Genomic DNA, 14,424 nt, shown 5'->3' on the forward strand with positions numbered 1-14,424 from the left:
TTTCAAAACCCTGTAATATTTGGGGAAGTGATAAAATGATGACACCAGCTGACACTGTATTAATAATGATCCATATCCATTATTGTATTAGCTGCAATTGCTGGCTTAGCAGATTTAATTTATATTATTCCTTCTTTTTATCTAAACACATGCAAGAGTTTATTTTCCACGGTTTCCTGCAGCAGCTAATCAGTTTAGCTTTTCCTGTTTTTCAGTAACGATTGGCCACATTTTGGTTTTTAACCATAGCTTATGACAAAATGCAGCAAAGGAATAATCTTCAAGATTACTCAGAATACTCACAGAGTAAAAGAAAAGTCCACAATATTAATAACAACTTAGCTGATGTGATGGCTGAGACAGCAGAGCTCGTGCTGAACCTTTCTGGACCTCACTTCCCAGGAAGGATAAAGCCTCAGGACTCACGTGCACCTCTTTGCTAACCTGGAAAGTATGTCATGTCCCAATTTATGCATCTGCAGGTAACTTTTATTAATAGGATCCTACCAGAGTGGTCACATATGCAAAGCTTGCCAATTCAACTCTTCTACGCTTCTGTGAATCAGTGATAGGATCGATGCTATTCCCTGTTTCAGCTGAGAATTTCAGCATTTTAAGAAGCATTTTCACAATAACATTTAAATATAATTGAGTATCCCAAAGTCATTTGTTTCAATCCATGACCTAAAATGCAATGAAATTCATTTATTGTGTAAAGGTGAAAATCTGGCTGAGCTTGGGGACTTCACTAGGACAATCAATATAACACACTCTTTTCTAGAAGCTCCCAAACTCTGAGTATTCCTGCCCTACACAATCCTGACTCAAAAGAAAAGCTGCAACAATCCATTTTTGGTTCATATAATTCACATCTACTGTTCCCTATGCTAAGCCAAGCAGCCTCTTGGTTATTTGCTGGCTGATGAGCCAGATGGACCTGCCACTATTGCAGGTGATCTCTACGGGTCCAGTAAACCCAGGAAAACTGAAGGCACTTTGCACACGCTGATCAGTTTCACAGATCAAACACTTGCACGTAGAATTATAGAAATCCCAAGTTGGAAGATACCCATAAGGATCATCAAATTCAACTCCTAGCTCTGCAAAGGATCACCCAGAAATTAGATCTTATATCTGAAAGCACTGCCTATATCTTATGGCAATTTTTCTAGAATTTCCAGCTATCCAGAGGTTAGTAACAGTGACTACTACATGGGGATCTCATTCAGTTTGCTGGTTATACCAAAACCTTGATCAAATTCTTCATTTTTCCATTTGGGCAACATCTCTGGATTGAAAATAAAAACGGATGAATGAAATATGGGTGTAGGGCAGCCATCATGCAGCAAAAGAATAGAATTCAAAACGTGGCTTTTCACTCCAATCACTATGTATCATTTTGAGCATCAATAATCATTTTGCTGCAAGCAAAGCTTGCTAATGATGTTTGCACAACAGGGAAGGAATGGTTTTCCATATTGCTATTAGTTGACAATTGCTGCACTGGTAGAGAAAACCTTATCAGCTTTTCATTTTGCTGAGACTTTACTTTGGATTAAGCACAAAATGTCATAGCTTCCAAATGTAACATGACAACCTAGAGCAATTTTACTGCAATACAAAGATGGCCTTTGAAAATAATTATAGAACAACAACAAAAAGAGAGAGATGGGAAAAAAAGCAAATACAAAGAAACACTTAAAAGATTCTCTTGCATAATAAAAAGATATTTCCTATCAGAACTAAGAACCTCCTGCTTCTACTGAACCCAGCGACACTACTGCTATTAACATCAATGGAATCAGAGCTCTTTGTTTTAAAACGCCAGTAGGCATCCAGCTGGTTTGCTGAAGACTGCAATGCACTTCCCTTCTGAATAGAGCCACAGCAAATCCCTGAGACAAATCCAAGTTTCCTGATACTCTTTCATAATAACTGGTTACTCAAAGAACTGATATTCATTGCCCCAATACCAATTACAGCACAGTAATTTTCTAGAGCAAGAATTCTGCCAATTCTTTGGATACAATTCTGAAAATAAGAAATCTCATTATGAGCTATGAACTTTCTCACTTACACTTTTCCATTGTCTCCCATTATGACTGCAGTTTGACTGGAGCTGTCTACCTTTTCACTATGTTATCAAGCTTTCAAATATCATTCAAGTCTTTAATATTATTGCTAAGACTATCAGAATACAATCCCTCATTTTGTGGAATAATATTCATTTTCCCGCACCTCACCAGCAGAAGGAAAAACAGACACCACCTATTTGTTGTGAATTTAATTTAAGATGAAAGACATGCACAGGAACTTGCAATAACTTACTGAATACGTCAGGTGCTGTAAGTTCAGTTCTCCTCTCCTTGGCAGTATGTAGGACATTACCTAATTTGATCTGACCTTACTAGTGCATGGTAAAGTGGACTTCAACAGAACTATCAAGCACCCTTCATAACAGGGTCTGTAAAACCTCAACCAACTCTTTACCAGACCCAAGACTTTTCTCACATGCTCAGAATCTGCTCAGACCCCAGAGCCTGGGGTTTGAGAACTCAGCAGCAGCAGCTTTGCATTGATTGCTCACTTCTGAACTCCAGCTCTTTTGTACCTATGCACTACTGCCCCAAGAACAAAATTGACCCTGCCATATGCACCATAAGGAAAAGGCATCTTGCTTTAGCAGATGCATGTTGTGATAAATATGGGTTAACAAAAAATTCTGTGGCTCACTGTAGCGTAAGAGAACTCTGCACAATCATTCTAATTATTCCACAGACACAGGTATGCTACAGACACCTTTAACACATACTAAATAACCTCCTCTCTCCTCAACAAGCTCCTCTGAACCTGCTTCCTTCAGGCTTCCTTGCAGGCTTCCTTCCCCCATGCAAGCAGTTTTCTTTATCACTCACCTCCTCCCCCCTTTGCTTCCAAACAGAAAGACCCAAGCAACAGAAAACAAACCACACCAACATACAGAATCCAGATTCTTTGAAAAGAGAGCTTCCTAGAAAAGGTCTCCTGCCGCTTCTCTTTCATCAACATGTCTGTCATCATCCACCTCATCCACTTGGTTCACTGCAAGGCTGTCAGGAATGGCACTAATAAGATTATGCTCCAGTTCCCAGGACCACACATAGAACAGAGCATGTGCAATGTGCAATGTTGGTCACTTGGGGAAATGCAGCACTTACCAGCTGAGAGTGGGCTGGCTTTTTTTTTTCCTTTAAAAAACAGAAGTAATCAAAAAAATATGGCACTAGAGAATTCCCTATCTTATTGTGAGTTCCTACATAAGATCTTCTAGATGTAATTACATCCTGAAAACAAAGCAATCCTAGATTTTCTTTTTTGGAAAGATATTCAAAGGAAAATTAGTCAAAGACTGAACAAAAATCACCGTTCAGTTTTTCTGTTTCTCATGTCCAGCAGGAAAAATAAACTTGTCTCCATGTCCCCCCAGTCCTCTTCCAAAAGTAAGCAAACTTAACAAAAACTAAGGAAAAGAGCTATATGAGTCCCTTAACATTCTTCACGGCTGAAGTGGGAAAATAAAGAACACTAGCTGTTGTGCAACTGCAAGAAGCAGTGTCAAATCTGACAATATATCAGCAAAGTCATCTGTGAATCTATAGTCTCTGGGTTTTGATTTAGATTCAGATTGACACTTCACAGCTAAATCAAAAATAAGTTTGCGTTCCTTTATTCTTTTTAACTTACAGTCTTGAGAACAGATTTGCCATCAGGCTTAAAGGAAAATACCTTACGAGGAGGTTTTACGAGGAGAAAAGCAAAGGACAGAAGAGAGAAAACTGATGCTTAGGATCTGTAGAGTAGATCATAAAATCATGCAGACACTGATTAAAATCAATTTCCAGAGGTTTTTAATACCAGCACCCATCAGGACTACATTCATGACTACGCATACACATCACACAGAGGCCAACACCAACCTAGGAGACAGCCAGCTGAAAAGCTGTGCTTCCACAGGGACAAGCACAGGATCCAGCCTGCTATGGCTAAAACCACAACAAGCTGAGTAAGAAAGAGAGCTACTCTAAAAGGACAGGTTTGAATTCAGCAGTTCCATTACGACAATAGTGAAAGCTTTTGCAAATGGCATGCCCTACTGGTTTGATTACAGCATGTGTTCTAGTGAGGTATCCATGGAAACTTAAGAAAGCGATGTTAAATTTGTAGGATCTATTTGGAACAAGGGAATGGGGCCATTTGCCAGTCAGCCTATCATAACCACAGGTACTTTGGTCTTTAAATATAGAAAAAGCCTCAGGAGTCCTCAAAGATGAAATCTGCAACATCAAGTTGTCAGGAATGCATTTCTCAAACAGTGACTGTAAGGTGGTAAGAAATGAATAAAGAAACTGCGATTTTAATGTTCTCATTATCTCTGACTAAAGACAAACAGCCTGGCTGCAGTAACAAGGGAGGTATATACCCAAATATCCACTGTCCAGACTTCATGTGAAATGGAAAGAAAAAAATCGAGTTAAAATACGAGCCTCGTGACAAAAGGCCATGCTGCACAGGCAAGCTCAGAGCACTCTGAACTTCAAAACGGTTGGAGTACACATAGAGACTGAGACAACCCCTAGAGAGCGGTCCTGAAAAGCATTATCAATGTAAAATATATCTAGGTAAGAGCAAGTCAAAGCAGAGTTCATAGATGATCTCTATGCAGCTTGCTTCTCTCAACACAAAAACTTGCCTCCTTCCTCAAGGAAACTACAGTTGACTGGGGACATTTCTGTAACAGAGACAGTAGTTATTCTGAGACGAGAGCAAATAAACTTGCACAGATTTCAAGAAATTGCTGCTATAAAACTGCACTCATATACATGCTTCTTTCTGGACTGCGAACAATACAAGCTGATGAAAACATCTCTCAGAATTCCTAGGAAACTGCATCTCCAGAGCACAGTCTGAGAGCTGACCAAATCTTACAGAATTACTGATGGAAAAAACAGAGGAAGACCCTTCCAGGTCCCTTGTATTTGCAAATTAAGGTACTTCCAGAGCCAATCCATGTGCCCAAACCACTGCCAAGTAAACCCAGCAGAGCTTCTATCCATAAGCAGAGCACAGCAGCGTGCCAACAGCGGGGCGAGCCAATGTGGCTCCCCGTGCAGCTCCCTGTTCCTGACACACCCTGATGCAGTCCTTAGCAAAGGCATCAGAAGACAGGAACAAAGGCTTTCCAGTCTCAGCGCTGACCTCCAGATTCTGAGTATTTTTTTGTTTATTTACTTACTTTTTTTGTTAGAATTGACTGCATTTTCCTTTTCATTTACACAAAATCCTCTCTGAAATCCCTTTGAGGCAGTCTTTGAAGGAATTTCCTGTTTTAATACCCACTGCCATCCTAATTTTAAAACACAGAGAAGTTACTGCTTCAGTAATAGTTACAGTAAAATTTAAAACTTGCGTATGTTTATTTTAAATGCATATCACTATGCTCCTTAACACAACAGCAAATGGGTCATAGTTGACATATTTTGAGTAATGAGATCTATGGAATGTTCTTTTTAAGACCAAAATGCACCCGGTCGCTGAGCAGAGGCAGCCTCGATCTGATGAAGCCAGGAGCCAGGACCTTTGCTGCAGTTAAGAACATGAAGTCTTCACGTATGCTAGTGGCACAGCAGATCCCTTCAGTTCATACTTGACAGCAGCTTTCTCTGAGTGCAACATCAACATCTGTGACCTCATGTTACAAACCAGCTGTGCACTTTTTCAGTAAAACATCTGTGAAGTGAGCATACCAATTACAGGCACAACTGATGGACTTCAGAGTTCATTCTTGAAACAGATTCCAAGTCTTCCTCTTTTCTAGTAGGAAAACACAGCTGAGTAGCTCTGCACGACTGTGTCGTAACCTGGAGCTTCACCCATTTCTACTGTCAGTTAGTGAGGGTGCTTAACAGGAGAGCAGAGGATAAGCAGGGAAGATTTAGGCTGGATGTCAGGGGGAAATTCTTTACTATGAGAGGAGGTGAGATGCTGGAACAGGCTGCCCAAAGAGGCAGTGGATGCCCCATGCCTGGAGGTGTTCAAGCCAGGCTGGATGGCAGCCTGGTCTAGTATTGAATGTGGAGGTTGGTGGAGCTGCCAGACAGGGTGGTTGGAGATTCACGATCCTTGAGGTCCCTTCCAACCCAGGCCATTCTGTGATTCTGTGAGAGGGGTAACTATCACACAGAAGGTCACCATGGAAGAAGTTGAAGTCACTTCTGAATGCAACACTCAAAGAGTCTCACGGTTTCACTGAGCTGCTTATGGCAAATCTCAACAACTACTTTACATATAAATAAATAAACAAAAGGAATAGAGCTAAGCTCACATAAAAAGTTGTTTCATAGCTAGTTGTGATCACGACTGCTCTTCTCCTGGGAAGTCACATCATTTGAGTGCCATGCTGTTTATTCCTTTCCCATTTCTCCATTGTCATTCACTGAGGGACAGCAGTGCTTTTTAAAATACCCGAATAAGCCAAGCTGCTCCTCCACAATATGTAGATTAAAATAGCCACAGAGAAACACTTTTAAGCTATAAATGTTGCACTCCTTGGAGTAAACGACTTCTGAAATCCCACCTGACACAACACCAAAAGGCAGAACTAATTCAGGTACAGAAAATGGAGGCGAAGGGATTCAGAAGTGACATCATAGCAGAGGACAGTAAAAAGCATTTGGCAGAAAAGAGCACAAGGCAAGATACCAGTCAACTCATGTGTAACCCCAACAACGGGCACAGAGTTAGAGAGCAAAACAGAACCTACACCATGACATTTACACCTGCAGATCAGATCTTCTGCAGCTGAGGCAGCATTCAGGTCTTCTTGCACAGCATCAGCCTCCTGGGGCTGCTGACTTCAGCTGCATCCAAAGCAGCAGCCGCGTCTGAGCCGCACTGCTCCCAGCTCTGGGCCAGAGTGCTGGTGTCACACCACAGAGTGCTGAGCAGTGCAGGGCCTCCCTGCAGCCAAACCCAACTCTGGCGAATCCCCGCAGCTCCGAGCAGGGCAGCTCCCTGCACTGCTAGGCACCCACTGCTACCCCAGGGGAACGAACTGAAAATTCACAGGGTGCATACAGTAAAGGAGAACTGAATCAGCATCACCCATTGGCTGACCAGCATTAGAAGGCAGTACAATGAGAAGTTCCACATGCAACAGCTCAGGGGCACAAATGACTGCATCAAGGCTCACCCTGAGCAATCTGCAGATACCGCAGTGCTGTGCTGACTGGAGCTACAAGCGATGGGCAGATACCGCATGCAACGCTGTGCTGTTTTACATACAGACCTCTCTTCTACGCATTGTACCACGCTGCAGTAAGTGGCTGCAGCCCCTGGACTGTCAATACAACACCTACTAAATCACGTTTTATCCCTGAAGTCTTTCTTCTCTGACAGCTTCAGCATTCCAGAGAGTGGAAAGCACATAAAGATTTCTGGCATAGCAAATCATTGATTTACTGCATGACATTCCATCTTCTAGCAAAACCCCTCCTGAACAAATTCTCTTTCTGTCACAAGTCACTTATTCTCAACACTGCCTTGCACTAACCTTGCAGCTTTACTACAGCAAACAATACACAGTACTCTGTCACCTGCCACACAAATATCATTCTGTTCCTCCCTGTTGTCAGCTAGAGAACCATCAGAGCTACCCTCAAGCAGAGTAAGCATCAGCGACTTATATAGAAAGCACTTAACATGTACATGATGGGGGTGAATATGCAGTAAAGATCTTGAAAATTCAACTAGTTTATAAACAGTACTATCTGTATTGTTCGAAATGGGCACTGTGACTCTTTTATTTCACGTGTGCTACAGTTTACCTCTTTTATTCAAAGTGCTCCCCAAATTCTACGCACAGATGCACTTTTTTCTCCCTTCTCTCCAACACAGAACCTCAGTTTTGGGGGGAAATTTTGAAAACAGGTCTCCTGAGCATCACCGCAAGTTCTCTGTGCAAAGAGGGCTGCTGTCTTCTGTAGGAAATCCTTCTGACCGGTCCTCCGGCTGGTGCTTGTCTGCACCCATCTGAGTCACCATCCCCACCTGCAAAACAGAGCTGCATCCCCAGATGTGCTAAGGCTTACAGCTGGATAAGCTCATCAGAAGAGCTTTCCTTTAGTTTATTTCCAGGATTTGTTGCTGCAACCTACCGCAGGGAACCTGCTTTAGCAGGGGCTTGGACTAGACAATCTCCAGAGGTCCCTTCCAACCCCCACAATTCTTTGATTTGTACAAACAGTCTTTTAAGTTTCTCTGTACATTTACCACCATCACCCAAGGCTCAGCATCCATTTCCCCAGTCTCTACACCATTCAGTGAGGAAGAAGGGCGGGAGAGACACAATGAGACCAGGTTAAGCCCGCATCGCCCTTCGGGTTGTTCCCCCAGCCACGCATTTGCAGCATCCCCAACAGGGAGGGACCATGCCCTGCGGCGCTCTGCCTGTCACCGGGTGCACTGCGAGCACTGACGGACCGCAGTCAGACCCTCCCTGCAGGCCCGCAGGGAGCAGCCCCTTCCAGCCGCCGACCCGCACGTCCCGTCCCGGCGCCTCGCCGAAGCGCTGCCTCCCTCCCGGCTCTCTCCCAGCACATCACAGCTACGCCCGCATCCCGCTCTCCCACTCGACCCTCTCTCCCTCCCGGCCGCCGGGCGGGACGGCCACAAAAGGCCTCGGCGGCCGCATTGTTCCCGCACCCCGCTCCCTCCCGGGTCGCCGCAGCGGCTCCCCGGAGCTGCGGCGGGCGGCGGGCTCCGCTCCGAGCCCCGGCTCCCCCCGCCCGCGGTGCTCCGCAGCGGGCAGCCGGCCGGGATTCCGCCCCCGCTTCCCCACCACCGGCCCCGGCCGCCTCCCCCCGCCGCGCTCCCGCATTGCGGCGAACCCCCCCCGCCTCACCTGCCGCGCCGCCCTCGCTCTCCGACATGGCCGCCCGCCGCCGCCCCGCGGCTCCCCTCAGCCCGCCGTTCACCGCTCCCGCCGAGGCATGGGCCGGCCGCGGAGCCCAACCCCGGGGGAGGCTCCGTTGCTTCCTCCCGTCCCCACCCCGCCGCGCCTTCCTGCGGGCGGTGCCGCTGCAGCCAGGCCCCGTCGCTGGCAGGGGGCGGCGCGGCCCCTCCCCGCTGCGGGCCCGGCGGCGGCTGAGCGAGGAGCGCTGAGGCTCGGAGAGGACGAACGTTCTGCAATCGCTGACAGGTTCCCCAAAACCACGGACTGCAGGGTTACCGTCACAGCACCACAGTGCTTCATTTGCCTTTGGAGCGGGCTCTTTCTCGACCCGTGCCCTTCGCAAGCTCCGATCCCGCTCGTTAGCTGATTCCCACCTCTGCAGGACCTGGGAGAGAGGCACGCCCACGGGCACTTGGACCACCATTAAGCTGTAAAGGTTTTTCCAAAGACGCTGTAAACCCGAGAATAAAAGGCTGATATCCTGCAGCCAGAGAAACCATTACCCTGTTCTTCTCCCGTGCTTCCCGGGTCCAGTTCTCCCTTATTTTCCAGCCTCAGCAGCCATTCACATTGTGGAAGCACTGCCTGCGGTTCTCGTGGAACAAACAAGGCTACTGACTGCAGTGCAGCTCCTTGCTGACTTCCAAGCTCAAGAAATCACTGTAAATTGGTTATTCCACCCAAAGATTGCCCTGAGCCCTCTCACCAGAGGATCCTTTGATCTCTGGATCTCTGGAGGACTGGCAAAGTCTGAACCAAACTCTGGGTGCTGCAGATGCTCACTCAGCACATTCTCCTCTCTCCCCCCCCCCCCAGTTTCCTCCCTGAGTGCATGGCTATGAGCAGAGCCCTCACTCAGCCCTCATTCATGCAGCTCCTTGCGGCCATATTCCCTCTGTGAAGGACCAAAGGTGCAATACACAAGATAAAGTCCCAGTGAAATGCTTCACGTGTTCACAGCTGACTCACCTGGAAGGCCTGCACCAATCCTGTAGGCACCACAACCAAACCTCCTCCTGAAACCCAGAGAATACGCCAAACTCCTCAGCTTTCCGCCTCCCAGAAGGACGTGCTGAACCGCTGAGGAGCAGCGAGGGACAGAGCGGGAACAGCAGGAGGATGGCAGCACTCCGCCAGCCCCAGCCGGACTCTGAGCTTCTGAGGGGATCAGGCACACGGGCTCCCAAAAAGTGGGGACCGCGTGCCCCAGGGCTGCTGCTTCTTGTGCTTCCCTCTGGCTCCAGGCCATGCAACAATGGGATCATCTGGCCAATAGTCTGCTGTAATTGCACGTTTAGTCAAGCTGAATATTTATGCTGTCATCAAACAGCCTCGGAAGTAAGAAACCAAACAACTTCAACACTTGTTTTCCTGACAAGAGGCTTAAATAGCAGAAACTTCTGCTTCAAACTAAATGCACTTCAATAGTAATTGATCGTGGGCTTTAAAATGTATTGGGATAATTAACAAAGGAAGGAAGAAAAAGGAATAATCAAGAAAAAGAAACACGCACCCAAATCATATACTTCCTGGAAGAAAGCCTGCCATGCAGGCTGCTCTTGCATGATGCTTCAAGCAACAACACACATAAAAATAGCATTTGCTGGGTACAGACATCTTTCTGAATGTCAAGGCAGTGACTGCATTATTCAATATCAAGCCAGGTTGCCTAAGCTACGCATTCAGCTGTAGGTGTTGTGAATAATGCAGAAGGAGAATATTTGAAGGCATGTGACTGCTAGGTTCAGAAATAAGACCCTTCCCAGAGAGCTTAGCATCTCCTTTTAAAATCTAATGAGAGGAACTGGGGGAAAAAAATATATTTGTGGTAAATTTTGATTCTTATTCTGAAACATCAAATATTGGATTAAGGCACCTTAAATTTTGTTTTGTTTTATATATATAAAACTAAATTACACAGATAAATTACAGAAAAATTAAGGAGTACATTATTTTTTCAACTTTCTCAACTGAAAGCAAATTTAAAAGTGCATTTCAATCGAAAGAAAGAACACTTTGAGAAAGGGCTCCCATATCAAATGAACCACTCTGGAGTTGGAAAGACTTTATTCTGATTCCTTAGGAACTTCATCACTTTTATGGTTGTTTTGATATGTTGTTTGGAATCTAGTTTTAGCGGTTGAGATTTTGTAAGCATAACAGGAAGTGAGTCTAAATATAGTAAATCAAATGTAAAAATACTGCAGATAGATTTTGAAAGGAAAAAGTAAAGTCAAAGTAAAGCCATCTACATTCTCAGAACACCTGTCCTTACGAACATCCTTATGTCTGGATGAGCTCATCAGCAGGTGTCCTAAACAAGATTCAATGTTAGTGCAGGTCTGGAAGGAACTTTCCTTCTCAGTGAATGAACATGAGCTGGCTTGGTACATTGCAGGGGAGCAGTAAGACAAAGGAAGAACCTTTTTTCCAGCTCTGAAGCAGGCAGTACTGCTAGGTTACCAAAGCACCCACCGGCATTAAACTCAAGCACCCAATCCAGTACTTCACAGGGCATTACTGTGGCTGTGCAGAGAAGCACGGTCACTGCAGGAGCTTGGGACAGACTTCTGTTTAAGTTTCCCCTCAAGTACCTACTTGGGATTGACACCTCTCAAACACATCAAGAATCATGATTTAATATATTCTGTTTTGCATCTACAGAACACTTCTCCATGTGATCTCCAGAAAGCTGCAGTGGCAAACATGCAGTTCCTCACACAAGGGGTTCAGACACACGGTCATAAACTCCCCATACAAGAATAATAGCTGTCTGACCTCACTGCTTCTAACGGAGCTGCTGCATAGATGTTAGCCATTAGCATCGATGAAAATTTCATGAGAAATCAGAAGATCACTGCAGTGCCCTCTAAGGGCCACACTCACACGTGGTGCGTGCTGCACAAATCTGTGGCTAGCCAGCAAAGGGAGCTCTGTGTTTCTCACACATGACTATGAGGGTCTCAGCAAGGTGCTGCTGATCTGGCAGCACTGAGAGTCAGCAAGCTGGGAGCACAAGGCACAAAGACCTGGCAGGAATGTAGGCACTGGAATATTGCTTTTAATGCATCTGACAGCAAGATCTAGAGATCTTATTACAGACGTGGAGACCAGCATGCCATGTACCCTACACTGGTACCAGAGAAAGTTGCTATCTGTAAATCAAACCATATGTAAAACAAGGTGATGGTTTTGTACTCTGAATATCCCTCTTAGATACTTTCTGAAGCACCATTAAATGTATAATATCTGATTTCTTTGTATTATTCGCATAACTGTTATTGCAATCTCTCCCTACATTCCAGTTTACAGCATTTTGACATCTTTAGTTCTGCTTATTGGTTCACATAATAATAGCTTATAAATTAATTTTATTACAGAGTCAACTGGCAAGCTGTGTTCCCCTAAATGAGTTGCTATCTTCCCTTTCCCTCTTCAATTATTTAGCAAGAAATCTTTGTAAGAACAAGAAAAGCTGTTCACTGTCACAACCTTTCAATAAAGAAGGACAAAAAATACAAAGGGTTTCTTCAAAAGAAACAGTTTATACTGTTTTCACCTGTTCTTAGTACATTTCTCAGCATCATTTGGAAACACATTATTCTAAGAACGGAATCTGCATAGAATTCTCCACCATTTCACAGCTGGATGTTTCTGCAGCAAATCTGCTGTATTCTAGAAACTGAAAATGCTCTTCTGGTGCTTACAAACATCTAGAAACACACCTTTTAAATGTAGAAATGGCAGTACAAAGCTAACCACTGCTTACACCGTGTTTTTCCCCCCCCTTCCTTTAGAAACCGTACAAGGTAGGTATGTTGCATGCTGAACAGTACCTCCAACAAAAACACATCACAGGAACATCTGAAAATCTTACTGGGGACCTCAGTGGACTGTGCTAGATGCTGTGTATATAAACCAGAAGATGAACTCAGTTTCAGTGTTTCCATTCACACTGTGTGTTCTGAGCACAATTTCTCCTTAAATTCACTGCTCTTCCTCTACCTTGGATGTATTTTAACAAAGGAAAAAGCAGCAGATGAACATAACATTTGTTATATAATTTTGTGTGGTCATGTTATCCTCTGGATATTTCTCTCCAAATGCACACCATCTATATGGAGTACAAATACGATTATCTTGAGATGTTTCTAAAATATCAGCCCAATTGCTTGTTTTACTTTTTTGGCCCTGCATGTGGCAGGGGGGTTGGAGACTCATCATCCTTGGGGTCCCTTCCTACCCTGGCCATTCTGTAATTCTGTGATTACTACACATTTCCTATTGCTCCAAAAGAAACAAAGCCATCTATTCATCAGCCAATGAACTTATTTTTGCTATCTATCTGATTTCTGCATTTCTGAGAGCATATGCAGTGATTAAGTAAGTAATGAGCACACTGGCTCCCACAGATCAACAGAAGTGGCAGGTCACTCAGCCACCTCTACAGATGAGCAGCTCGGCATGTCAAAATTCTACATACCCTACTCCTTATGGCCTCTGCTCAAGAAAATACATTGAATCCCCAGGCAGCATGCCTAGGTGTTATTGTTCATAGCTATGTTTTGCTGACTGATTCACTGAATTAGGCATCTCCAAAATTGCAGTGCTATTTGCAGTACAAGTCATAATTTGAACCCTTAAAAATATCCTGTACCAGGCTGATTACATTGAATTTGGCAATGTAAAAGGGAAACAACTCAGAAAATTATCAACCTCAACAAGTCACATGAAAGCATTATCTCTCATTGTGCACCTGTGACACATAAAAATGTCCTCACAGAAATAGAACATTTGATAGTTACCAGGCACCTCCCTAACTGCTTTCTGAAGCTTCCTGTGGTCCAAAGAAATAATGGAAAGAAAATGCATGACACTGAAAGACAAGGAGAATGATTGATGTGATGCTCCAAATAAACTGCCCCCAAAGGGAAAATTCAAAAGTAGGAGAATATTCAGTTTCCACATATTGACTACTTACAGGGAAACAGTCATTTAAGTTGCATGTAGGTACATGTCAGGTTAAGGTATTCTTTGTTCTGAGATGTTTGGGAAACTGTTTGACAAATTTGTAAATATAACACAAATGTCAATCCAAATCACTGAGATGAGAACAGAAGGGATCAAAGGAACGGGCACCACAGTGCACGTTAGGTTACATCTATCTCACTGTGTATCCGGGAGGTAAAAGAGGTCACACAAATATACACCTGTACAGAGGAATACAAGAAGCTTTAAGATCAGCTGAAGAAATGCTAAGGAAGTTAGGGAACAAATAAGAAACAGCTTAATCGGATTTAGATGCTACTTGACATAAACAAGGACACCTATACATCCTCCTAGGGCTGAGGAAACTGACTGCTCACTGGAGGAAATCTTAATGAATTCCACTGGCCTCCAGTTTAACAAGGCAACAGGACCCAGACATTTCAGAT

The 14,424-nt window shown here is 44.3% G+C and overlaps 1 protein-coding gene across 1 annotated transcript in view; it reads right to left on the bottom strand.

Annotated features, from left to right (window-relative positions):
- HSPA12A (heat shock protein family A (Hsp70) member 12A) overlaps positions 1–9,118 on the bottom strand; it is a 52,164-nt gene extending 43,046 nt beyond the window's left edge. Inside the window, exon 1 of the mRNA XM_085229442.1 lies at positions 8,939–9,118. Coding sequence (XP_085085568.1) covers positions 8,939–8,966 — 28 coding nt within the window. The 5' untranslated portion in view covers positions 8,967–9,118. The remainder of the gene's footprint in view (positions 1–8,938) is intronic.
- Positions 9,119–14,424: the final 5,306 nt, after the last annotated feature.

The sequence above is a fragment of the Meleagris gallopavo genome, chromosome 8, assembly GCF_905368555.1.
Source record: "Meleagris gallopavo chromosome 8, MGAL_WU_HG_1.1, whole genome shotgun sequence".
Classification (NCBI taxonomy): domain Eukaryota; kingdom Metazoa; phylum Chordata; class Aves; order Galliformes; family Phasianidae; genus Meleagris; species Meleagris gallopavo.